Source organism: Lethenteron reissneri, chromosome 1 (genome assembly GCF_015708825.2).
Source record: "Lethenteron reissneri isolate LAM-NWPU_2019-01 chromosome 1, ASM1570882v1, whole genome shotgun sequence".
NCBI classification, from domain to species: Eukaryota; Metazoa; Chordata; class Hyperoartia; order Petromyzontiformes; family Petromyzontidae; genus Lethenteron; species Lethenteron reissneri.
This window is the reverse complement of record NC_083779.1, coordinates 325,111-349,276: the sequence shown is the minus strand read 5'-3', so window position 1 is coordinate 349,276 and position 24,166 is coordinate 325,111. Positions and strand designations below refer to the sequence as shown.

General features: G+C 57.2%; 1 protein-coding gene across 1 annotated transcript in view; it reads right to left on the bottom strand.

The window, feature by feature from the left end:
- The window catches only part of LOC133341406 (disintegrin and metalloproteinase domain-containing protein 10-like), a 28,682-nt gene extending 4,798 nt beyond the window's left edge, over positions 1-23,884 (bottom strand). The window contains exons 1-15 of the mRNA XM_061550324.1: positions 23,423-23,884; positions 14,884-15,052; positions 12,227-12,345; positions 11,592-11,804; positions 10,760-10,890; positions 8,906-9,067; positions 8,424-8,516; positions 6,401-6,584; positions 5,501-5,664; positions 4,524-4,707; positions 3,739-3,889; positions 2,043-2,226; positions 1,465-1,564; positions 657-877; positions 191-317 (exon numbers count right to left, since the gene is read on the bottom strand). Of these exons, the coding sequence (XP_061406308.1) occupies positions 191-317; positions 657-877; positions 1,465-1,564; positions 2,043-2,226; positions 3,739-3,889; positions 4,524-4,707; positions 5,501-5,664; positions 6,401-6,584; positions 8,424-8,516; positions 8,906-9,067; positions 10,760-10,890; positions 11,592-11,804; positions 12,227-12,345; positions 14,884-15,052; positions 23,423-23,495 (2,275 nt within the window). The 5' untranslated portion in view covers positions 23,496-23,884. The remainder of the gene's footprint in view (positions 1-190; positions 318-656; positions 878-1,464; positions 1,565-2,042; positions 2,227-3,738; positions 3,890-4,523; positions 4,708-5,500; positions 5,665-6,400; positions 6,585-8,423; positions 8,517-8,905; positions 9,068-10,759; positions 10,891-11,591; positions 11,805-12,226; positions 12,346-14,883; positions 15,053-23,422) is intronic.
- Positions 23,885-24,166: the final 282 nt, after the last annotated feature.

The following is a 24,166-nucleotide window of genomic DNA, read 5'->3' as shown; positions in this document are numbered from 1 at the left end:
GTACATGTGGTGTGTGCGGTAAGTGCGGTGCGTGCCTGCGGTGCGTGTGGTACATGTGGTGTGTGCGGTACGTGTGGTGCGTGTGGTGTCTGTAGTGCATGTGGTGCGTGCGGTACGTGTGGTGCATGTGGTGTGTGCGGTGTCTGTAGTGCGGTGCGTGCGGTGCGTGCGGTGCGTGCGGTGCTGGCACCTGGCAGCGGCTTGTGCCGGGGCAGCGTGGGGTTGCTGGTGGGGGTGTGGACGCTGCACACGCGGATGAACGCCGCCATGAGCAGCACCAGCGCCAGCGCCATCAGCAGTACGGCCCACCAGTACGCCTGGGGGGGGGGAGGGTCACGGTGGGGGGGGGGGGGGGTCACGGTGGGGGGGGGGGGTCACGGTGGGGGGAGGGTCACGTGGTCAGCGAACGTGTGTTCCTGGTGTCCAAGTTCGCGAGCGTCTTCTGACCCCGTGCCCCTATTGGACGACTTCTGTGAAGAAGAGCTTCACGGCTCATCGGATTCCTCCTGCTGCAGTATAAATACCCGTTCCGTCAACCGCAAATAAGCGCCGTCAGCCTCGCGGTGGCCGGCAGAGACCCCCCGAAGTCGTTCGATACGAGCAGGCCGCCGTCGTGCGCCGGAGTGACGCGTCACGGCGGCGTCGTGGTCACTCACGACGATCCACTCGGCGATGGTCTCGTAGAGCTGCGGGTCGAAGATGGCCTTGCGGAGGCGCGCCAGGGGCCCGTCGGCGTCCACGAGGCGGCAGCGCGAGAACACGTCGCAGTAGCCGCGGAAGTCGTTGCAGGCGGCGCCCGGCTGCAGCGTCACCACGTGGCCCGAGAAGTAGCGCTGCCAGCTGTCCGAGCCCGTGCTGGAGCACGAGTCGGCGTTGCCTGGGGGGGGGGGTCGTGGGGGGGTCGTGGGGGGGTCGTGGGGGGGTCGTGGGGGGGGTCGTGGAGGGGGAGAGGTTGTGAGGAGGTTACACTCCAGAACTCGGGGCGATGTGTGGAGAGTGTGTGGGGTGTGCGGGGGTGTTTGGGAGGGGAGTGGCGGTGTGTGTGGGGGGTGTGTGGGTGTGTGTGTGTGGGTGTGTGTGTGTGGGTGTGTGTGGCTGGTGTGTGGGTGTGTGTGGCTGGTGTGTGTGTGTGTGGGTGTGTGTGTGGGTGTGTGTGTGGGTGTGTGTGTGTGTGGGTATGTGTGAGGTGTGTGTGTGTGGGTGTGTGTGTGGGGGTGTGTGTGTGTGGGTGTGTGTGGGGGAGTGGCGGTGTGTGTGTGTGTGGGTGTGTGTGTGGGTGTGTGTGGGTGTGTGTGGGTGTGTGTGTGTGTGTGTGTGGCTGGTGTGTGTGTGTGGGTGTGTGTGGGTGTGAGTGTGTGTGTGTGGGTGTATGTGTGTGTGTGTGGGTGTGTGTGGGGGTGTGTGTTCTAGGGGTGTCCTCAGTGTAGAGGGGGCGATGGCGACGCGGGCTGCAGGGCGTCTCACCCCGCTCCATGCAGCACACGTGGCACAGCTCCTGGTCGTCGGCGTTGGCGCAGGCGCACTCCTCCAAGCCGTAGCGCTCGCAGATGGAGCCCTCGCACAGCTGCGGGGGGCACGGCGGGGGGCACGGCGGGGGGCACGGCGGGGGGCACGGCGGGGGGCACGGCGGGGGGCACGGCGGGGGGCATGGCGGGGGGCACGTGAGCCGGCGGTGATGACGACGATGATGACGATGATGAAAACACAATAGTGGTGATGATGTCGTTGGTGGTGATGACGATGTTCACGATGCTGTTGCTGCTGTTGGTGGTGGTGCTGGTGGTGCTGTTGGTGGTGGTGCTGGTGGTGCTGCTGGCAGTGCTGGTGGCGGTGCTGGTGGTGGTGCTGGTGCTGGTGGTGCTGGTAGTGCTGCTGGTGGTGGTGCTGGTGGCGGTGGTGCTGATGGTGCTGGTGGTGGTGCTGCTGGTGGTGGTGCTGGTGGTGATGCTGCTGGTGCTGATGGTGCTGGTGGTGGTGGCGGTGCTGGTGGTGGTGCTGCTGGTGCTGCTGCTGGTGGTGGTGGTGGCGGCGATGGCACGTACCCCCTTGAGGCACACCTGGGTGCCCGCGTTGCACACGGTGAAGTCGGTGCGTGGGGGCGACGGCGGGCACGGCGAGGAGCGCCCGTCGCAGCGCCCGTCCAGGGCGCACTCCGACGCGTTGCGGCACGGCTCGGCGGCGCCGCGGTAGCGGCACTGGCGCGTGCAGCACGGGCCCTGGGAGGGGCTAGCGCCGCGACAAAGACAAAGGTTCAACCCCACCGTGTAAAGCCTGCACGGGCCGTTTGGGCAAGTGCTGCGGAGCGAGCAAGCGCCGATGAAGGGAGCGGTGTGGCCGCTTTGTTGAGCTATCATTCATATCTCGGTGGGCTTTCCTTGGTAAGATAATTTTGTTTAGTTTCATGTAATATTGTTTTTTAGGGTTTTGTTTACCTTTCCTAGACCTCGTGCCCCTCACTGGACATCTGTGAGAAAGAGCTTCATAGCTCATCAGATTCCTCCAGTAGAGATATTCTGATTATTCCCAGTGCTGCCGTTCACATGTCAAACTGGGAACGCGTTTTTAAAGATTTTACTATGAAACCATTTAAATTATTATAAACCATTTATACCATTTAAACCATTCTTTTTTATTTTACCAGGTAAGGCCCACTGAGCTATGTAGCTGTTTTTCATCACAAATTATAGCTCAACGAAGTTGGCTCATCATCATCACCATCACGTGGAACACGATGCAAGCCAAACACTCTAAACGCGTGATGACGTCGATTATAAATGTGGAGGGAAAAACCGGGAGGACCCGGAGAGAGAGACACAAACTCCACATATACAGCAGCAGGCGTCAGGGTCGGGATCGAACCCACGACGTCCTGTGTACCAGGCGAGGTAGTTAACATCTCCTAGCCACCATGATGATGATGAGAGAGAGAGAGACACGCAAACTCCAAATATACAGCAGCAGGCGTCAGGGTCGGGATCGAACTCACGACCTCCTGCACACCAGGCGAGGTAGTTAACATCTCCCAGCCACCGCGGCGCCCCTGAGGCGCCGAGTCGACCTCCTCAGGAGAGGCGTCGGCTTAGGGGAGAGGCCGAAGAGCGGTTCGGATATTCGTCACCGATGTTGACCGTGCGCCTGGTGGCGCTTAAACATTACACGGTCGCTTACTACCCCACGTGTAAACTCACACACACGCGTGTACACGCACACACACGCGTGTACACGCACACACACGCGTGTACACGCACACACACGCGTGTACATGCACACACACGTGTGTACATGCACACAACAACAACCGCCACAAAGTGGCGGTGACATCACCACAGCCCTTGTGCCAGGCCAGGTGCACCTTGAGGCTACGTGAAGTGTCGCCCGCTGGCAGGAGGTCACGGGACAGACCCAGGAGGTGCCACGGGTCGACTGACTGAGATGACCGAGATGAGTGGCCGATGCACCACCTGTGCCCCCTACTGTGCCAACTTGCTGTGTTTTAGCCACCCGGCGCTCCGCTCGTACACACACGCACACACACACATGGACACACACGCGCGCACACATGTACACACACGCACACACACATGTACACACACACGCACGCACACACACATGACAACACACACACGCACACACACGCACACACACGTACACACACGAACACACACGCACACACATATGTACACACACATGTACACACGTGCGCGAGGGTGGGGGGGGCGGTCCCAACGTGTGAACCACCTGCACTGCATGCCGGGTCTCAGGCGGCACCGCTTGCTCTGCTCCTCGTCCGCGTTGTGGCAGCACTGGTCGCGGCACTGGTCCCGGTAGCCGCAGTCGCACTCCTCCCCCTCCTCCACGATGCCGTTCCCACAGATGGGGTTCCCAGACTCTGCAGCCCCGAGTTGGCATGGGGGGAGGGGGACACACAGGGGGGTGAGTGCTGTGGATGCCGTGCCGAGCCACGCCAAGCTGCAGCTAAGCTGGCTCGGGAAAGATCCCCCGTGTAGCCTGTAACAGACTGTTGGGGCAAGTGCTGTTAGCGAGCACCTATGGAGGCTGGCACGGCACACAAGGGGGTGGGTGGCCAGCAACCACGCCCGGCCGCCTTTGTCTCCCCGGTGGCGATGCTCACACACAGCACCGGGTACTCATTTGAGGCTGAGTCGACCTAGGGGAGGCCCAGGACCGGATCAGGTAATCGTCACTGGGTGTTGGCCGTGAGCGGGAATCGAACCCAGATCGCCGGGTTCGTAGCGCAGCGTAGCGCTAACCGCTACACCGCCGATCCCCGCACACACACACACTCACACACACGCACGCACGCACACACTCAACAACTGCCATTCGCCACTAAGTGGCGGTGACGTCACCACGACGCTTGTGCCAGGCCATGTGCACCTTGAGGCCACGTGAAGTGTCGAGCGCCCGCTGGCAGGAGGTCACGGGGCAGACCCAGTTGGCACGCATACACACGCACACTCGCACACACGCACGCGCACGTACGAGTGCGCCGGGCCACTTGCCGACGAAGCAGTGGTGGCGCTTGGAGGCGAGCACGAGGCTGATGTTGCGCATGCTGCACGGCGAGAAGCGGTTGTTGTTGGGCCGGTCGCCCGAGGTGGCGCGTGCGTACATGATGAAGTTGCCGCGCTCCTTGGCGTCGGGGCTCAGCGACGTCCCCGGGGTGCAATCCAGGCCCGAGTCGTGCTGCGCACGCACGCACGCCAGCCCATTGCCACGATTACCGTCCATTAAATTATAGGATCATCCGGACATTTATTCATCAGTGTGTCTCCCCACGCGTCTCTCCGTGCGTTTCCCCGCCGTGTCTCCCCAAGGGTTCCTGTGTCCCGTCTCCATGTCGCGTCTCCGTGTCTCCCCGCGTGCGTCTCCCCGCGTGCGTCTCCCCGCGTGCGTCTCCCCGCGTGCGTCTCCCCGCGTGCGTCTCCCCGCGTGCGTCTCCCTGTGCGTCTCCCTGTGCGTCTCCCTGTGCGTCTCCCTGTGCGTCTCCCTGTGCGTCTCCCTGTGCGTCTCCCTGTGCGTCTCCCTGTGCGTCTCCCTGTGCGTCTCCCTGTGCGTCTCCCTGTGCGTCTCCCTGTGCGTCTCCCTGTGCGTCTCCCTGTGCGTCTCCCTGTGCGTCTCCCGGTGTGTCTCCCTGTGCGTCTCCCTGTGCGTCTCCCTGTGCGTCTCCCTGTGCGTCTCCCTGTGTGTCTCCCTGTGTGTCTCCCTGTGTGTCTCCCTGTGTGTCTCCCTGTGCGTCTCCCGGTGTGTCTCCCTGTGTGTCTCCCTGTGTGTCTCTCCGCGCGCGTCTCTCCAATTGTCCCCGCGTCACGTCTTTGTGTCTCCCCACGTCTCCTCACGTCTCCCCGTGTGTCTCCCCGTGTGTCTCCCCGTGTGTCTCCCGGTGCGTCTCCCGGTGCGTCTCCCCACGCGCATCTCTCTAAGCGCGTCTCTACAAGTGTCCCCGCGTCACGTCTCCCCGTGGTGCGTCGTCCCTCACCGGCGAGCCGAAGTTGTGGCCGATCTCGTGGGCGAAGGTGATATGCGACACCTTGGGGGGCACGTGCGCCCCGTAGTTCTTCACCGTGATGATGCCCGTGTTCAGCGACTTCCTCTTCCCGTCCGAGTACAGTTTGTTCTTTTCGCAGATGCCGCCCGAGCTCCCTGCGGACCCCGAAATTTGTCGTGGGGCATTGGCGGCGAACGTGAGTCGAACCGCCGGGTTCGTACCCCCGGGCGCGCGTGGCGACGAGCACGCGCTCACGAACCCTTCTCGCTTTCCGATGACGTCTGCGGGCTGCAGGGCGGTGGGTGTTGCCCGTTCCACGCCGGGTCTCGGGACGCGCGAGCGGCTCGGCGTTCATTTTGTTTCGAGGGACGTAGCGGCAGCAGCAGCAGCAGCAACAGCAGCAGTAGTAGCAGCGGCAGCAGCGGCAGCAACAGCAGCAGTAGTAGCAGCAGCAGCAGTAGTAGCAGCAGCAGCAGCAACAGCAGCAGTAGCAACAGCAGCAGCAGCAGCAACAGCAGCAACAGCAGCGGCCGCCGTTTTTAAAAGACGTCGTCACTCACCGACGCGACCGCCGCCACCCTCTTGATATGCAAATTATTTTGTCAAGGCGCTCTTCCCCCTCCAACCCAGCAGCTTAAATATACGCTCCAAGCCTGGGGTGTTTCATTCAGACGCTGTCTTCCCGACAGACCTGTTCTTCACCTGAGGACGGCTGCTTGCGTTGTGGCCGAAACGTCGTGAGAATTGTATTTTATTATGTTTTATTTTATTATTTTATTATTTCCCTTCTACGTGACGACTTTACCGAAAGAACCAAGAAGACGAGTCGCAAACTTCACCGCGCTGTCGCGCAGCGTCGCACGCTACCGCAGCCGCCGCGTGTGCGCTCACCGGCGGGGGCTCCGACCCACGCGAGGCCGAGCACGCCGTCGTCGAAGTCGCGGTCGGTGAACACGTAGGCGAGGCAGTAGTCGTTGTGGTTCTGCTCCGAGTTGAGCTCCAGGAACTTCTCCACGCCGATGTTGGCGAAGCGGAAGGGGTTGGTGGGGTCGCGCTCCTCCTCCGTGCCGTTGATCTGCACGCGGCGTCATAACGGCGGCGCAACGCAACGTTGGACTTCGTGTACTTGTTTCGCGCCGTTCAAAGTCAATCGGAGGTGCATTGCTGAGTCTATGGGTAGTGTTGAGTCCATGGTGCAGTGTTGAGTCTATGGGGCAGTGTTGGGTCTATGGTGCAGTGTTGAGTCTATGGGCAGTGTTGAGTCTATGGTGCAGTGTGGAGTCTATGGTGCAGTGTTGAGTCTATGGTGCAGTGCTGAGTCTATGGGGAGTGTTGAGTCTATGGGTAGTGCTGAGTTTATGGGTAGTGCTGAGTCTATGGTGCAGTGTTGAGTCTATGGGCAGTGTTGAGTCTATGGTGCAGTGTTGAGTCTATGGATAGTGTTGAGTCTATGGGCAGTGTTGAGTCTATGGGCAGTGTTGAGTCTATGGTGCAGTGTTGAGTCTATGGTGCAGTGTTGAGTCTATGGGTAGTGTTGAGTCTATGGGTAGTGCTGAGTCTATGGGTAGTGCTGAGTCTATGGTGCAGTGTTGAGTCTATGGGGAGTGTTGAGTCTATGGGCAGTGTTGAGTCTATGGGCAGTGTTGAGTCTATGGGCAGTGTTGCGTCTATGGTGTAGTGTTGAGTCCATGGTGCAGTGTTGAGTCTATGGGGCAGTGTTGGGTCTATGGTGCAGTGTTGAATCTATGGGCAGTGTTGAGTCTATGGTGTAGTGTTGAGTCTATGGGCAGTGTTGCGTCTATGGTGTAGTGTTGAGTCTATGGGCAGTGTTGAGTCTATGGGCAGTGTTGAGTCTATGGTGTAGTGTTGCGTCTATGGTGTAGTGTTGAGTCTATGGGCAGTGTTGCGTCTATGGTGTAGTGTTGAGTCTATGGGCAGTGTTGAGTCTATGGGCAGTGTGTATGTTGAACTTCTTTTGCACCGTACGAATCTAACCGTGCTAATCGGGGGTGCGGGGGAAGGACAACAAACTTAACACAAAAAGGAGTTTGAAAGAAATGAGTTTTCCAATCTCGATGATGATTTCAAAGTGGCTTCTTAACAGCGGAAGGAAGAGCATTCCAGACGGCCGCAAAAGCGACCTTATCACGTATTCGTTCGTGTCGTATGTGTATGTTGAACTTCTTTCGCACCGTACGTAGCCAACCGTGGTAATCGCAGGTGCGGGAAACTCCACGAGCTTGACTCGTGGAGTTTTGTTTTGTTGTTGCTGCTCTTATCATGGCCGCGATCCTTGCGCATCGTGACCCACTGTGTTACTGTCCACAATAACATCGAACAAGTTTATCCACCCCCCTTAGTGGGTATGATGGGGATGAGTCGGCAGCTTACAGTGGGATTGAAACCTCGGCCGCCTTCCCGTTGCGAGCTCGAGAATTCTGACCGCGGCGCTGTAGAACGGGGCCGCGAGGGAGGCCAGGGGGGCCAGGGGGGTGGGCCAGGAGGGTGGAGGGGCGGTGGGGGGGGCAGGGGGGCGGGCGGGGGGCATTCCACGGTGGCTAGGAGATGTTGACCACCTCGCCTGGTAAACAGGAGGTCGTGAGTTCTATCCCGACCCTGACACCTGCCGTATATTCGGAGTTTGCGTGTCTCTCTCCCCGTGGTTTTTCCCTCCACGTCCAGAATCGACATCACGCTTTAGTTGTTTTCGCCTGCCGCCGCTGTACATTTGCACGCGATGAGCCGGTTCCGTCGAGCTAGCGTTTGCGATGGCCAGGCTCGCTTCCGCAAAAATATCTACGTAGCTCAGTGGGCCTTACCTGGAAACGAAAAAATAAATAAAAACAATATTGTTCTGTCCAGGGCCCCGAGGAGCCTCTGCGAGCGGCCCGGCGCACGACGAACGGCGACTCACCCGGACCCTCTTCACCATGAAGTTGATGCCCCGGATTCCGTTGAAGTTGGTGTTCTGGTAGATGCTGTCGATCGCCTTCACGTGGCTCGCAATCTGACGCACGCGGAGAGACACGTGGAGAAACATGCGGAGAAACACGCGTGTCGCGAAACTGACTGAGACCAAGGTCCACCCGCGTAGCCTTTAACAGACCGTTGGGGCAAGTGCTGTTAGCGAGCACCTACGAAGGCCGGAACAGCGCACGAGGGGGTGAGTGGCCAGCACCACTCCCGGCCGCCTTTGTCTCCCGAGTGGCGATGTTTACATACTCATTTGATGCCAAGTCGACCTTGGGGAGGCCCAGGACCGGTTCAGTTAATATAATCGTCAATGGTGTTGGCCGATGGGGCACGGTGACACGCGCGGTGACACGCGTGCTGTAAAAGGCACGCTGTAAAACGCGTGCGGTGCCACGTGCGGTGCCAGGTGCGCGCGTCGCTCACCTGTGCGATGACGGCCTCGCGGCTGCCGTAGAACTTGTGGAAGAAGTGGTCGGCCTGGATGAAGAGGAGGCACGTGTTCCTGTCCCCCGGGACGCTGCGTGTGCCACGCACCGCGGCACCGGCACCGCCACCACCGCCACCGCCACCGCCACCACCGCCACTCTGCACCGCGACAGCCGACATCGCACACCCATTCCGGTTGAGAGTTTTCTTGTTGTTCTTGTCGCTAACTGCGCCCCTGCACCGCTGCCAAAGCGGCAGCAGCATCACCAAATAGTTTGATAAGGGAAGGGTGGTGAGTGATGTTTGGCTGTGAGGACGCGTGTGTGTGTGTGCGTGTGTGTGCCCGTGTGTGTGTATATGGAAGGAGCGGTACCTGATGCAATGTGTAAACATCGCCACTGGGGAGACAAACGCGGCTGGGCGTGGTGCTGGCCACCCACCCCCCTTCGTGTGCCGATCCGGCCTTCATAGGTGCCACTCGCTAACAGCACTTGCCCCAACAGTCTGTTGTGGTTATACGTGGGATCTTTGTCGTTGTTGTGTGTCCGAGTGTGTGGAAGGAGGAGTGGTGCAGCGGTTGGCACACTTTGCTACAAACCCGGCACCCCTGGGTTCGATGTCCGCTCACGGCCAACACCAGTGACGATTATCTGAACTGGTCCTGGCCCTCCCCTAGGTCCACTCAGCCTCAAATGAGAACCTGGTGCGGTGTGCCAACGTCACCACTGGAGAGTAAAAGGCGGCCGGGCGTGGTGCTGGCCACCCACCCCCTCGTGCGCTGTTCCGGCCTTCACAAGTGTTACTCGCTAACAGCACTTTCCCCAGCAGTCTGTTTCAGGCTATACGGGGGAGCCAGCAAGTCTGAACATTTGTTATCGCGCACTCTTGATGATGAGGCCAGCCCACCATGGAAGCGTCACCACGCTGGTGAGCGCACAGTAAAACCCTTCAGATCAACAACAGCGCTGTGGTAAGTCCGTGACAAAAGTATGGATCCGGAACATCTGCCCTAATTACACTGAAAGTTGTTTTTATTCATGCCCGGCTTATGAAAAGCTTGACATTTTTGGCATGAGCCCTCCCCTGCCCTCCCCTGCCCCCCCCCCCCCCCCCGTGGAAGTTTCTAGAACCACTTCCACCCCATCATAGGAATGTGGAATGTCCACCACCGGCTCAGGGTTGTTTGTGTGTGTGCAAGGTACAGCATCTCATCTCAAACACATTCGAGATAAACTAAAACTCTTATATTTTAAATATATATATATTTACCAGGTTAAGGCCCACCGAGTTACGTAGCTATCCTTCAGAAGGGACCTGCCCATCACAAATTATAGCTCAACGAAGCGGCTTATCACGTGGACATTGTAGCAGCGAAATACTCGAAATGCGTGACGTCAATTCTCAATGTGGAGGGAAAATCCGGAGGACCCAAGAAAAATTCACGTGACCACAACGAGAGAGAGAGAGACACGCAAACTCCAAATGCACAGCAGGCGTCAAGGGTCGGGATCGAGCCCATGACCTCCTGTATCCCAGGTGGCAAGTTGATAACCCAATCGTCTGATATGCAGGAGGCCGTGGGTTCGATTCCAACCCTGAAGCCTGCGTGTCTCTCTCTCACCGTGGTCGCGTGGACTTTTCTCCGGGTCCTCCGCTTTTTCCCTCCCACATTTAGAATCGGCATCATCTCGCGTATTTGGCTGCCACACATTGCCACGTGGTGATGATGATGATGAGCCACTTGGTCGCTTCTGAACAAGAGCTACGTAGCTCAGCGGGCCTGACCTGGCAAAATAAAAACATTCTCTAGCCGAGTGAGCATCTCGCCGCCCCCCCCGCCACGGCGCTGACCTGGTCACGTGCTCCGTCATCATCTTCCACGTGCCCCGCGCGGCGCTGGAACGCGGCCATGCGTTGGAAGACGGCGCCATCGGCGCAGCCGCCACCCTCCCCGCGGCCGCCTCCATGGTCGCGGGGGTCGTCTGGGCAGAGACACCACGAGCAACCCCCCCGAACGCTGATGACGGTGAAGATAACGAGGACGATGATGGCGACGAGCAGCGAAGCGATCCTACGCCCTCGCTGCAAGGCAGCCACGGCGGTGGCTCTCGCATCATCCTTGATCATCATCGTCGTCATCATCGTCGTCATCATCGTCGTCATCATCGTCATCATTTTCTTGGTTCTTTCGGTAAAGTCACGTAGAAGGGAAATAATAAAATAATAAAAATGAAACATAATAAAATAATTCTCATGACGTTTTGGCCACAACGCAAGCAGCCGTCCTCAGGTGAAGAACAGGTCTGTCGGAAAGACAGCATTCAGACGTGACTTTACCGAAAGAACCAAGAAGATGAATCCCTGCAGTCACGAAAGCTTTAAATCGAAAATTCGTCATCATTATCGTCGTCATCATCGTCGTTATTGTCATAGTCGTCATCGTCATCATCATCATTATTATTCATATTCTTTGGGTCTTTCGGTAAAGTCACGTAGAAAGGTTCAAAGAAAAATAACAAAAAAATTCCAAAAAAAAATTTTCTTTGAATCTATCGATGTGACTTTACTGAAAGACCCAAAGAATATTAATTCCTGCAGTCACGAAAGCTCTAAGTCAAGATCATCGTTATTGTCATAGTCGTCATCGTCGTCATCGTCGTCATCGTTGTCATCATCATCTCACCAATGTCGTCCTCGTGGTAGATGACGGAATGGAAGGGTGCGGTGGCAGTGGCGGCTGCGGCGGCGGTGGTGGCGGCGGCGGTGGTGGCGGCGGTCCCCGTCTCTGGGTAGCGCTCCGCCGGCTCCACGTAGAAGGTGCCGTCCGTGGCGGTCGTCACGACGCCCTCGAAGCGCCCGCCCAGCACCGAGCCGTGGCACCGCGAGCCCGGCTCGCCTGGCACCGTGCGGGGGGGGGGGGGAGGCGTGGGGGGCGTGGGGGGGGGGGGGCAGAGATGAGCTTCACCAGAGGGAGAGTTCGCGTGTCGTTTTGACGTTCCTCCTCCCACCTCCGTCGAAGGAGCACAAACCACAGTGGCTTTACTGTGCGGTCCGTAGACTAACATTGCCCATGGACTAACATTGCCCATAGACTAACATTGCCCATAGACTAACATTGCCCATAGATTACCCTTTCATATAGACTTACGTTGCCCATAGACTAACATTGTCCATAGACTAACATGGCCCAGCTCACCCCCGCCCCCCACCCCCGTCTCACCGTGCAGCAATCCCGTGTAGATGCGCGACGTGTCGATGCGTGGTCTCACCGTGCAGCGAGCCCGTGTAGATGCGCGACGTGTCGATGCGTGGTCTCACCGTGCAGCGAGCCCGTGTAGATGTGCGACGTGTCGTACGTCTCCTCCACGCCGCTGGTCTCCACCCGGAAGTCGTCCACAAAGAGGGAGACGTCTCTCCGCAGCCGCAGGTGGAAGTCCCTGCGGGCGGCACGGAGCGAGCGACGCGGCACGGAGCGTCAAGGGGATCGCCAGAGCACGGAGAGCGCCGCCTACGGAGGTCCGGCCACGGCGCACCGAGGGGGGTGGCCAGCGCCACGTCCCGGCCGCCTTTGTCTGGCGCTGCCACGGTGGCTCGGAGATGTTGACTACCTTGGCAGGTACACAGGAGGTCTTGGGTTCCATTCCGACCCTGACGCCTGCTGTATATTTGAACCTCATGGCGATACCCCGGCAGTCATTCTTAGTCTGTCGATGGTCGGCGATGCGGCAATCGACTCGTCTCGACTCGAGCTGTACCCTACGATGCACCACCACCACCATGCACCACCACGATGCACCACCACCACCACGATGCACCACCACCACCACCACGATGCACCACCACCACCACCACGGTGCGTACCGCGAGCGTTCAGGGTTTCGGCGCAGTCGTCCTCGCTGCGTGTTGACATCGCGGAGTGGCACCGATGTCGGATTGAGTGGTACCCCAGTCGCGGAGTGAACTACACCCCTGGGAAAAATATTGTCCCAGATATAAAATATTTAATTGCCTCGGCCAGTTTGTATTATTATTGAGTATCCCGGGGTACCGCCATAAGGAACATTTGGAGTGTGCGTGTCTCTCTCTCTCCCCGTGGTCATGTGGTGATGAGTGGCCATCGGGCTATCATTTGTGATCGCCCGGTAGCTTCTAATAAAGAGCTCCATAGCTCGCTTTGGCCTTTCCTGGTGAAATAAAACATTGTTTCCATAAATTTCGTCTCCGCTTCGCACTGCGTATATTCATTTGAGGCCGAGTCTACCTAGGGGAGGAGAGGCCACGAACGGGGATCGAACTCGGGTCTCCCTGGCGGGTTGCGTAAGCGACGAGCGCACTCACCGCTGCGCCACCGCTCTGCACCGTCGCGGCACGGATTGTGGGACCACGGACCATGTGGGACCATGTGGGACCATGTGGGACCACGGACCATGTGGGACCATGTGGGACCATGTGGGACCATGTGGGACCACGGACCATGTGGGACCATGTGGGACCATGTGGGACCATGTGGGACCAGGGACCAATGTGGGACCATGTGGGACCAGTGGGACCATGTGGGACCATGTGGGACCATGTGGGACCATGTGGGACCATGGTGGGTACAAGATGGTGGCAGCGCTATGAGGCCATCATGACCCTATAGAAATCTAACTGTAAAATTGTTTCATCAACTGACAGTTGTTGTTGTTGTTGTTTTCACATAATCCACTTAGCGATGCGTTCCTGGGCATGATTCAAAATTTTATAGAGTTTAAAATTAACGAAATTCACTCGGTGATGATCAACTTCCGTGAGTAATTCACTTGGCGATGCATTACTGCCGAATTAGAATTGCTCTTCAACTCTGCGGCGAGCGAGTCAGCCAGCCAGAACGACGACTTACATCAAGTGCAATGAATCGGCGCGCAGTAACAACGCTTCGGAGCGCGAGTGGCGATTCAATTTGTTGGGCAGTGCTGCGTGGTGGAGGGTCTCGACGACACAACGTTGGTCCAGATCATCGCGCAACCTCAGCCGAGAACCGCGATCGCGACTCACGATATGCAGTTCGTGGATTTTGAAAATGTGCGCACCGTTTGGCGATGTCGCTGCTGCATTGGCAATGCACAAGCACAGACAACAACAACAACAACAATTCAACACGTTCCGTGTCAACACCACAGTGGCTTTAAAAGGAAAACAAAACGGAACAGGTCGACGTTTTGGGCCACGTTATTACGCGCTCTAAACAAGGTCCAGTGTCCGAAACGTCTATATATTTACGCTCTCCTTTTGAAGCCCACAGTAGATTTGGACAAATGTGTGTTGAGTTTTATTTTCAAATGTACGCACAGGTTAAGATCCGTAACAATGTTTATTTATTATTTATAACCACTTTATTCTTTCACTGTTGGCGCCCAGCCCAGTCCAGCCGCACCGGGAGCCAAATGTGATTTGTCACTTTGACCCTTAACCGCTGTGTATCATCGATACGTTCAATTTTCAAGTGCAATCTAATTGAGGGACCACGTGTTGTTGTTGTCTTGGTGCGGTCTGGGACCGTTGCCGATGCTGCTGCTGCTGCTGTTGTTTAGAATCAACGTCGTGCGCGTATGGAGTCATTTGTCTACCGCTATAAATTTCCACGTGACGATGATGATAAGCCCGCTTCGCTGAGCTATCATTTGATGGCCAGGTTCGCTTCAGAACAAAATAAACGAATATCTCTGTGGGGCCTTCCACCACCACTGTTCATCTTCGTGGCGTTCACGCTCGAACGGTTCATATTCTTGGTTCTTTCGGTAAAGTCACGTAGAAGGGAAATAATAAAATAATGAAAATATAAAACAATAAAAATTCTCACGACGTTTCGACTGCAACACAAGCAATCATCATCAGGTGTGAAATCCACAGCGTGCCGTGAGCGTGCCGTGAGCGTGCCGTGAGCGTGCCGTACGCGTGCCCGCACGCGCGTGCGGACGTGCGCGCGTCCTTACCGTCCGTACGCCGAGAAGCGGAGGCTGAGCTGCGCCGTCTGCCGGCCCAGGGCGGCGCGCCGGACGCGCTCGTGCTGCGTGTGGACGTCCTCTGTGTCGTAGGAGAGGCCCTCGTAGCGGCGGATGTAGCTGCCCAGGGCCTGGCCCAGGCCGCCGGCAACCCCCGCTCCTGCGCGCAGAACGACTCGCTCCGGTACGTTTCCCCGCCACACCGCACAGCCGCGTCGCGACGGGGTCCCCCGTGCCAAACCGGCCCGGCGTGGTTCGGGAGACGCTGGGTTCGGGTTCATTTTTCCCTATGCCCCCCCCCCACTACCCGTGCCATGCCCGTTTAGCCCCCCACCTCCCCTCTCCTCTACAACCCGCTGCGCAAACTCGCCGCGTCGTTTTAGCCACCCCCGGGCGCGCCGCTCGTTGATGTCGTTGCGACGAGCGTCGCTCCTGCGAGGGTCGTGGTTGCTGCAGGGCGACTGCCTCCAACCGGCCCGGGAGCGGCGTCCTTCACGAGCCGCCTCCTCCGCAGTCATCGGCAAGTCCACTCGGCTCCAAATCACCGCGTCAGTCCATCTCCCCTTTAGCCCGTGCCACGCCTGTTTAGCCCCCCGTCTCTATCCGGCGAAACTGAAGCGGTTGCGTTTGCAGTGGCTGGGCATGCGGTCAACATGGCCCAGCCAATGCAGCCTCGCCTGCCGGAGGAGCTCACCGATGAGATATTTACATCATTAGACCTTCTTTGCCAGTACCAAAATAAAATAATAGGGTTTTTCCCCTTTTTTCTGGCAACAAAACTGAAACCTTTTTACACGGATTCAGAAAAGAAAGAAAGCTGTCTCTGGTGTGGGCCAATCAGTTTCAAGGACAATGCATATATTATCAGTGCGTTTTTTGTTTGCATTTTGACTGCAAGTATTGTGGTTAATGCAGACATGAATCCTTGTAAAAAGGTTTCAGTTTTCTTGCAAGAAAAAAGGGGGAAAACCCTATTATGATGGGATATTGTCGCGATATTTCAAGAATCTGTGAGGTTCTCGTACAACCCAGCCTGCTTAAAGCCGGTGAAAATGTTCCTATAATGGGGGTCCACGTTTCGCATGCATAGAGAATTGAGGGCATGACTGTGGCCGAGAAGACCTGGAGCTTCGTGTGGAGCGACAGGCCAAGTAGCATCGACACGGCGTTACGCAGGCGATGAAAAAAAATTCCGCTCGACTGATTCGAGGTGAGACCTCTGCTGCCAAACCAGAACTGGTCATGAACACACTGCCTGGGTACAGGAACTACCCAACTCTCTCCACAACTGCCAACACTCATAGGGAGTTGAGGGGGTGGAGTATTCGATAACATGAAATACCCAGGCATGTGCTTTGTTTTGGTGAGGCTGATGGTAAGGCCCATTTTTTAGTGGCACACTCCAGGTTCAGCAGCGGCGTCTCCAACTCCTCCTCAAAGAGAGCAGCAATCACCAGATCATCGGCATACGTAACATGGCAGACCAGTAGGGCGCCAACCCATGACCGCACCCAGGCATCGATCAGATCAGCCTCCCATTGTATCTGCTGTTCCAGATGGAAATTCCTCCGGTACAGCCATAGAAAACTTGTTGAACTACGTGTTAAAAAAATATGTTAAATAGTGTGGGGCCAGAGGACATCCCTGTCGCACCCCAAGGCGAACAGGGAATAGCTCCGACTCCTGGACACGTAGCTTTGCCCGGGCTTGCCCACCATCAGCCGAAACCATCTAAAGAAAAGTTACAAACAACCTGGCCAAACGTCCCAATGCCAAAAACATTTACCTGCAAATTACTCATTTGGGATTACACGTAGCAGCAGCAGCAGCACCTCCTAAAAAAACGAGTATTTAGACTCCTTCAGGCTTTCCTGGATAAACAAGTGAAATAATTAGAGTGCTAATTCATCACGAGGGTCCTTAATGAGAGTGAGCAGAGGGTCCGGGCCCCCCAGGGCACAAGAACAGCCCCAAGGCCCTGGCCTCTTTAAACCAGGCCCTCATCTTTTCACCAAGCCAACACGCCTTGCACGCATCTCACGAGACCACCGCATTGCTCATGTGGTGCCACAGCGACGGGGCCGCTCTGCCGAGCCAGGGAGCCGCCCGGCTTCCCCCACCGCACTGCCCCCCATCACCCGCCCCACATAAGCACACACCCACCCGCATCCCCCCCCCCCATAGAGCTGGAAGGGAAGGTTACCTGATCGACCGGTTTTTATCCGAGAGACCCTTATCGGGATTAATTCTCACGGTTTCCGGCGATCAGGGAATTGGATGACCTCCCCCGTGCTACGTGGTACCGCGGCGCTGCTGCCGGCCTTAATATGGTGTGGTCGCGGCGTGGGGCATTCGGCCACCGCGGTTGAGGCGCATTTCCCCCCACACACACCCCCACGAGTCGACGGGGCAAGCAGGGGAGGCACGAGACAGCATGAATAGCGGGGTCACAGGGGCTGTTGCGCATAGTCATGGGGGGTTGGGATAATTGCGCTTGAGCGCGCAGGCCCCATTGTTAGGAAGGGTAAGGGAGTAATTAGGATGTACGCCGCCAACGTCGCTCACTGATTAGCATATCAACAGCGCCTGGGGACTGCCGTGCGCGGGCTTGGGGTGCACGAGCCCATTGTTCAGCGCAGCATCCCCTTTGGAGGTAGGGAGGATAAATAGAGGAGCGCAGAGGGGAAATCGCTCTCTTACTCCAGCGCCAGGCGACCAGACGCAGCTCCAGCCAGCGACCCGGACGTCCGTGCGACGCACCGAGGCGCGCGGTGAGCACCGGGATCAGCGGACCGCCGTGGACACTTAACAGTGAGTAAGAAGGGGAATTAGAATCATAGCAGATAAATAGGGAATAGGTACAGGTTTAGTGGAATAGGCCAGCCTCGTCGACTCACTGATTCAACATCAATTCGCAGGTGGCATATAATAAATCATTAATAGCGAAGCGTGGTCTCGCGTGATCTTGTCGTGCAGTGTGAGCGTGTGGGTGCGCTGTGTGCACAGTGGTTCGCCACGTGAGTGAGCGCTGCGCGGAGCTGAGCGCGCGGGTTGCGCGTGGGTACGCAGTGATTCTGTGGTGCTGCGGCTCGCCTCGGGGGAGCGCTGCGCAGAGCGGTGCGAGAGTGGGTGTCGCGTGTGTTCACATCCGTGTGTGATACAGGTGCGCGAGTATAACGTGAGTTGAGTGTGGAGTGCGCGGAGCGGCGTGTGGGTGGGCGTGCGTGCGTAATCGGCGTCCCCCAGGTGCGCGCTCATAACGTAAGCGGCCAGCAGGCGGCGAGCGCTGCGCAGAGCGGCGCAAGAGTGCGTATCGCGTGTGGAGCTGTATGCGTGTGTGCGCGCACGTTCACTACGTGTATAATACGGATGCGCATTGGTAACGTGCCGCACAGGGCTATACTGCGAGCACGGCGTTTGATTGACGATGATGTGCGCACGTATGCTCGCAGCGTGGGAGCGCGGCGCGAGGCTGTAACAGTAGGGGCGTCGCGTTCGAATGCCGGCGAAACCGTAGCGGGTAATAGGGAGGTGGGGTAACGTAAACGAAATAGGGGATGCAGGCGGGAGGGACCCCGGGGGCCGACGGCCCCCACACTCAGCCTCGTCCAGACCACCGTATCCTCGATAAATTGTCCCACCCACTCACGCGGGGCTGAAAATGTTGAACTTCTTTCGCACCATACATAGACCAAACGTGCTAATCGCAGGTGTGGGGGAAGGGCAACGAACCAAAGACCAAAAGCAGTTGTAAAGAAATGCGTTTGCAATCTCGAGGATATAAAAGCTCCCTGTAGCTTGCTGATATTGGAAGGGCATTTCAGACGGCCTCAGCACCACAGCATGTGGTCCTCACAAAAGACAAAGATCCCCCGTATAGCCTTAACAGACTGTAGGGGCAAGTGCTGTTAGCGAGCACCTATGAAGGCCGGCACGGCACACGAGGGGGTGGGTGGCCAGCACCACGCCCGGCCGCCTTTGTCTCCCTAGTGGCAATGTTTACACACCGCACCAGGTACTCATTTGAGGCTGAGTCGACCTAGGGGAGAGGCCCGGGACCGGTTCAGATAATCGTCACTGGTGTTGGCCGTGAGCGGGAATCGAACTCGTGTCGCTGGGTTCATAGCGCAGCGTAGCGCTAACCGCTACACTACCGCCATCACACACACACACGCGCGCGCACGTGCCCCATAGACCTCCCCCCACACACCTGGGGATCAATATAGGCGGTGCTGTGAGTCACTTGGACTCTGCACCTCAACGACAAACCTCCGTTTGTGCGAGTGCATGCGATGTGTCGCCACGTGTGCCACAAACGAGAAGAGATCCCCCGCGTAGCAATGCACAGAGTGTAGGGGCAAGTGCCATTAGCGAGGAGCGGGCGGTCAGGCCGGCACGGCCACACGAGGAAGTGGGTGACCAGCACCACCCCTGGCTGCCTTGTCTCCCCAATGGCGATGTTTACACCCCGCACCAGCTACAGTATTCATGCAAGGCCGAGTCTACCGAGGAGAGGCCTGGGACCGGTTCAGATATTCGTCAACGATTTTGGCTGAATTCAGCTAACCACTACACTTACCGCTACCCCATCATCTCGGCAACAAAGACAAAGGTCCCCCGTATAGCCTGCACAGACTGTTGAGGCAAGTGCTGTCAGCGAGTAGCACCTATGAAGACCGGCAGTGTACACGAGGGGCCACCACCACTACCACGCCCGACCGCCTTTGTCTCCCCAGCGGCGATGTTTTTACACACCAGGTACTCATTTGAGGCCGAACCAACCTAGGGAAAAGGCCCAGGACCGGTTCAGATAATCGTCACCGGCGCTGTAACGCAACACAGCGACAGGTGAAGGCCGGCCTAACGCCACACACCCACACACCCCAAACCCACCTGGTTAAGGCGGTTGGACTCGAGTGATTGTCAAGAGAATGACTAAGAGTTGACACAATTGCCCCGGCAAACATCAAAGGTGTCGATGTTGGTGCACGTGATTGGTGATGGTTGGGGGGCCACTCTGGGCTTGCAATCCAGAGGGGTGTGCAAAGAAGCAATGCAAGTCCTCGTGCGCGTGCAATTCCATTTCACTACGATTATCTTCATTTTTGGCCAAGTATGGCCCACTGAGCTAATTTTCTAGCGCTCTCTTTTATTTTTTATCAGAAACGACCCTGGCCACAAATCATAGCTCGACGAAGAGGTTCGTCACCATGTGGAAATTTACAGAAGCAGCCAAATACAGCACTCCAACCGTGTCTCCGTTCCAGGTGTGGAGGGGAAACACACGAATACTCGAACCCAGTGACGTTGATTCTACACGTGGAGGAAGAAACTGGAGCACCCCGAGAAGAATCCGCACGACCACAGGGAAGAGAGACACGCAAACTGCAAATGAGGTCGTGGGTTCCGTCCCAATCCTGACGCCTGCTGCTGTATATTTGGAGTTTGCGTGTCGCTCTCTCATCATCACGGTGGCTAGGAGATGTTAGCTACCTCGCCTGGTCTACAGGAGGGCGTGGGTTCGGTCCCGATCCTGACGCCTGCTGCTGTATATTTGGAGTTTGCGTGTCTCTCTCTCATCATCACGGTGGCTAGGAGGTGTTAACTACCTCGCCTGGTGTACAGGAGGTCGTGGGTTCGATCCCGATCCTGATGCCTGCTGCTGTATATTTGGAGTTTGCGTGTCTCTCTCTCTCTCTCATTATCATCACGATGGCGAGGAGATGTTAACTACCTCGCCTGGTCTACAGGAGGTCGTGGCTTCGATCCCGACCCTGACGCCTGCTGCTGCTGTATATTTGGAGTTGCGTGTCTCCTCTCGCCGTGGTCGCGTCGATTTTTCCCCGAGGCCCTCCGATTTCTTTCCCTCCACATTTAGAATCAACGTCACGCGTTTACCGTATTTGGCAGCTATACATTCCCACGTGATGATGATGATGATGACGATGATGATGATCCCACTTCGTTGAGCTATCATTTGTGACAACCAGGTCGGTTGTGAGCTACGTAGCACCGTGGGCCTCTACATTGTAAAAATAAAAACAAAAATAGTTTAGTGTCGTTTAGTTTGTGATTGCGAAGCGAGACGTTATCCTGGCCTCCACGTGGTTCCACGTTATCAACTTGAAACTCACCCACACTGGGGTAGGTGAACGATGGAACTCCGGGGGGGGGGGCGGGGGGGGGGGGGGGCAAGCCACGGAGTTGACCTAAAAGGCTACGCCAGGGCAGTGGTCGAGAAGTCAGGGATGGGGGGGGAGGGACATTTGACAGTGCGAGGTGGTGGAACGCGCTCTCTGAAGATTCGTCAAGACGGTGAAATCGTTTCACGTGCAGCAAAGGGGGTGTGGGGATGGGGGTGGATTGTGACGGTTGGCACCGGGAGGCCTTCATGCAGCAGTGGATCGACCATAGCTGCGAGTGACAACGTTGGACTCATCCTATTCCTGGACTCCCTATTATAATCGGCGATAATCCGTCGATGTTGTTTTTAATCTCCCCGCACCTCCGATTGGCTACGTACGGTGCGAGAGAAGTTCCACGTGCTGCACGTACATGGAACGGCACCCCGAGGTCTGCTTCTATGGCTAAGAGGAGCCACTCGTAAACAGAAAGACACACACACAAAGACACACGTGAATACGGAAAGACAAACACATCAAGACTGAAATCTACACTTATACAAAGACAAAGATCCCCCGTATAGCCTTAACAGACTGTAGGGGCAAGTACTGTTAGCGAGCACCTATACACATACTTACAGGTACTACACACACATAAAGCTATGCCGTACATATATATACAAGACAAAGATCCCCCGTATAGCATTGCTAGACTGTTGGGGCAAGTGCTGTTAGCTTAGGCACCTGTGAAGGCCGGCACGGCACACGAGGGGGTTGGTGGCCAGCACCACGCCCGACCGCTTTGTCTCCCCAGTGTTGATGTACACGACACACCGCACCAGGTACTCATTTGAGGCTGAGTCGACCTAGGGGAGGCCCAATGACCGATTCTGATAATTGTCACCGGTGGTGCCGTGAGCGGGAATCGAACTCGAGTCACCGGGTTCGTAGTGCAACCCTCTAACCCCTACACAAAGCCACATAGTACACAATACTCCACAAGACACACACAGACACATGTTACACAAAGACACACAAAGTCACATGGTAGACACCACTACACAAAGACACAAAGCCACATGGTACACAGCACTACACAAAGACACATGTTACACAAAGACACACAAAGACACATGGTAGACACCACTACACAAGACCATGTTACACAACACTACACAACACTACACAAAGACGCACAAAGACACATGGTAGACAACACTACACAAAGACACAAAGCCACATGGTACACACCACTACACAAAGACACACCAATCCACATGTTACACACCACTACACCAAGCCACATGTTACACACCACCACCACGACATCACGGTGGATGTGCTCTCCCAACACACACCGGCGTGGCGCTGTAACGAATCGGCACCGCTCCCTTGACGTGACGAACGCCTTGCTAATTGTGGCGGGTGGTGGCGGTTCAACGACACATTTAAACTTGCGCGACCTCACCGCCAAATAAACAACCACAACAACAACAACCACAACAACAACAACCTGCATTACGGACGAATCCTCCTCCGTGTTAATAACAGCGCATCCACGACACACACACACCCCCAATACAATGGCCACACACAGCACGCAAGAAGACAAAGATGCCCATTGTACCGGCTTCACGGGCTTATGGGGGCAAGGCACACGAGGGGTTGGCTTGACGTTGGCGGGGCGTGCGGCCACCACGCCCGGCCGTCTTTGTCTCTCCCCCAGCAGCACCACACAGGGCTCCTCTCCAGCTCACGGCCGAGTCGATTGAGTGGCGAGAGTCGTGGGGGGGGGGAACTTGGTTCAGATGTTCGGCCACTGATGTTAGCCGTGAACGACACAAAGGGCCGCCGTGTAGCCCGTAACAGACTGCCGGGGCAAGTGCTGTGAGCGAGCAGCACCTATTGAAAGGCCGGCAACGTGGGGCAAGCGAGGGGTGGGTGGGTGGGTGGCCAGCACCACGCCCGGCCGCCTTTGTCTCCCCCAGTGGCGATGTTCACTACACACCGCGACCGCAGGTACTCATCCCAGGCTGAGTCGAAAACAACAACAGACAGCTCCCGACACGCCAGCACCAACACTCGTGTGACCACCACCAGCACCAACACTCGTGACCACCACCAGCACCACCACCACCAGCACCACCAGCACCAGCACCACCAGCACCAGCACCACCAGCACCACACCACACCACCACCACTATCACCACTACCAGCACCAGCCCCACCACCACCAGCCCCACCACCATCACCACGACCAGCACCATCACCACCACCACCAGCCCCACCACCACCAGCCCCACCACCATCACCACCACCAGCACCATCACCAGCACCATCACCACCACCACCAGCACCATCACCACCACTATCACCACCACCACTAACACCACCACCGTCCACCTCACCTCGGCTGGATGCGCTCGGCGAGCTGAGCGATGCCACGACGATGATGAGGAGGAGAGTCCGCGTGGGGTGCATCGCCTCCGGAGATCTCTGCCTGCCTGTCCTGCCTTGCCCTGCCTGCCCTGCCTGTACGCCTGCCTGCCCTGCCTTGTCCTGCCTGCCCTGCCTGTCTGCCTGCACGCCTGCCTGCCCTGCCTTGTCCTGCCTGCCCTGCCTGCCCGCCTGCACGCCACGTACGTCGTGCCCTTGTTACTGGAGGAAGCAGAGAGCGGGAGGAGAAGGCTGAGAGAGACGGCGGCGATGTCTGCCGAAAGGCATCGCCGCGCGAACACCCAGAGAACACACAGAGCACACACAGAGAACACACAGAGAGCGCACAGAGAACACACACAGAGAGCGCACAGAGAGCACAGAGAGAACACACAGAGAGCACACACACACACACAGCACAGAGAGCACCCAGCACAGAGAGCACCCAGAGCAGAAGCACACCCAGAGCACGCACAGAGAACACACAGAGCAGCAGAGCACACCACAGAGCACAGAGAGCACAGACTCGTGGTGTTCAGACGACCACTCCCTTCCCACCAGGGAGCACTCCCTCCGCGATTATGGAAACCGCCTCCTCTCCCCCTCCTCCTCCTCCTCCCCCTCCTCCCCTCCTCCTCCTCCTCCACCCCCCCTCCCTTCCTCCTCCTCCACCCCCCTCCTCCTCTCCCCCTCCTCATCTCCCCTCCTCCCCCTCC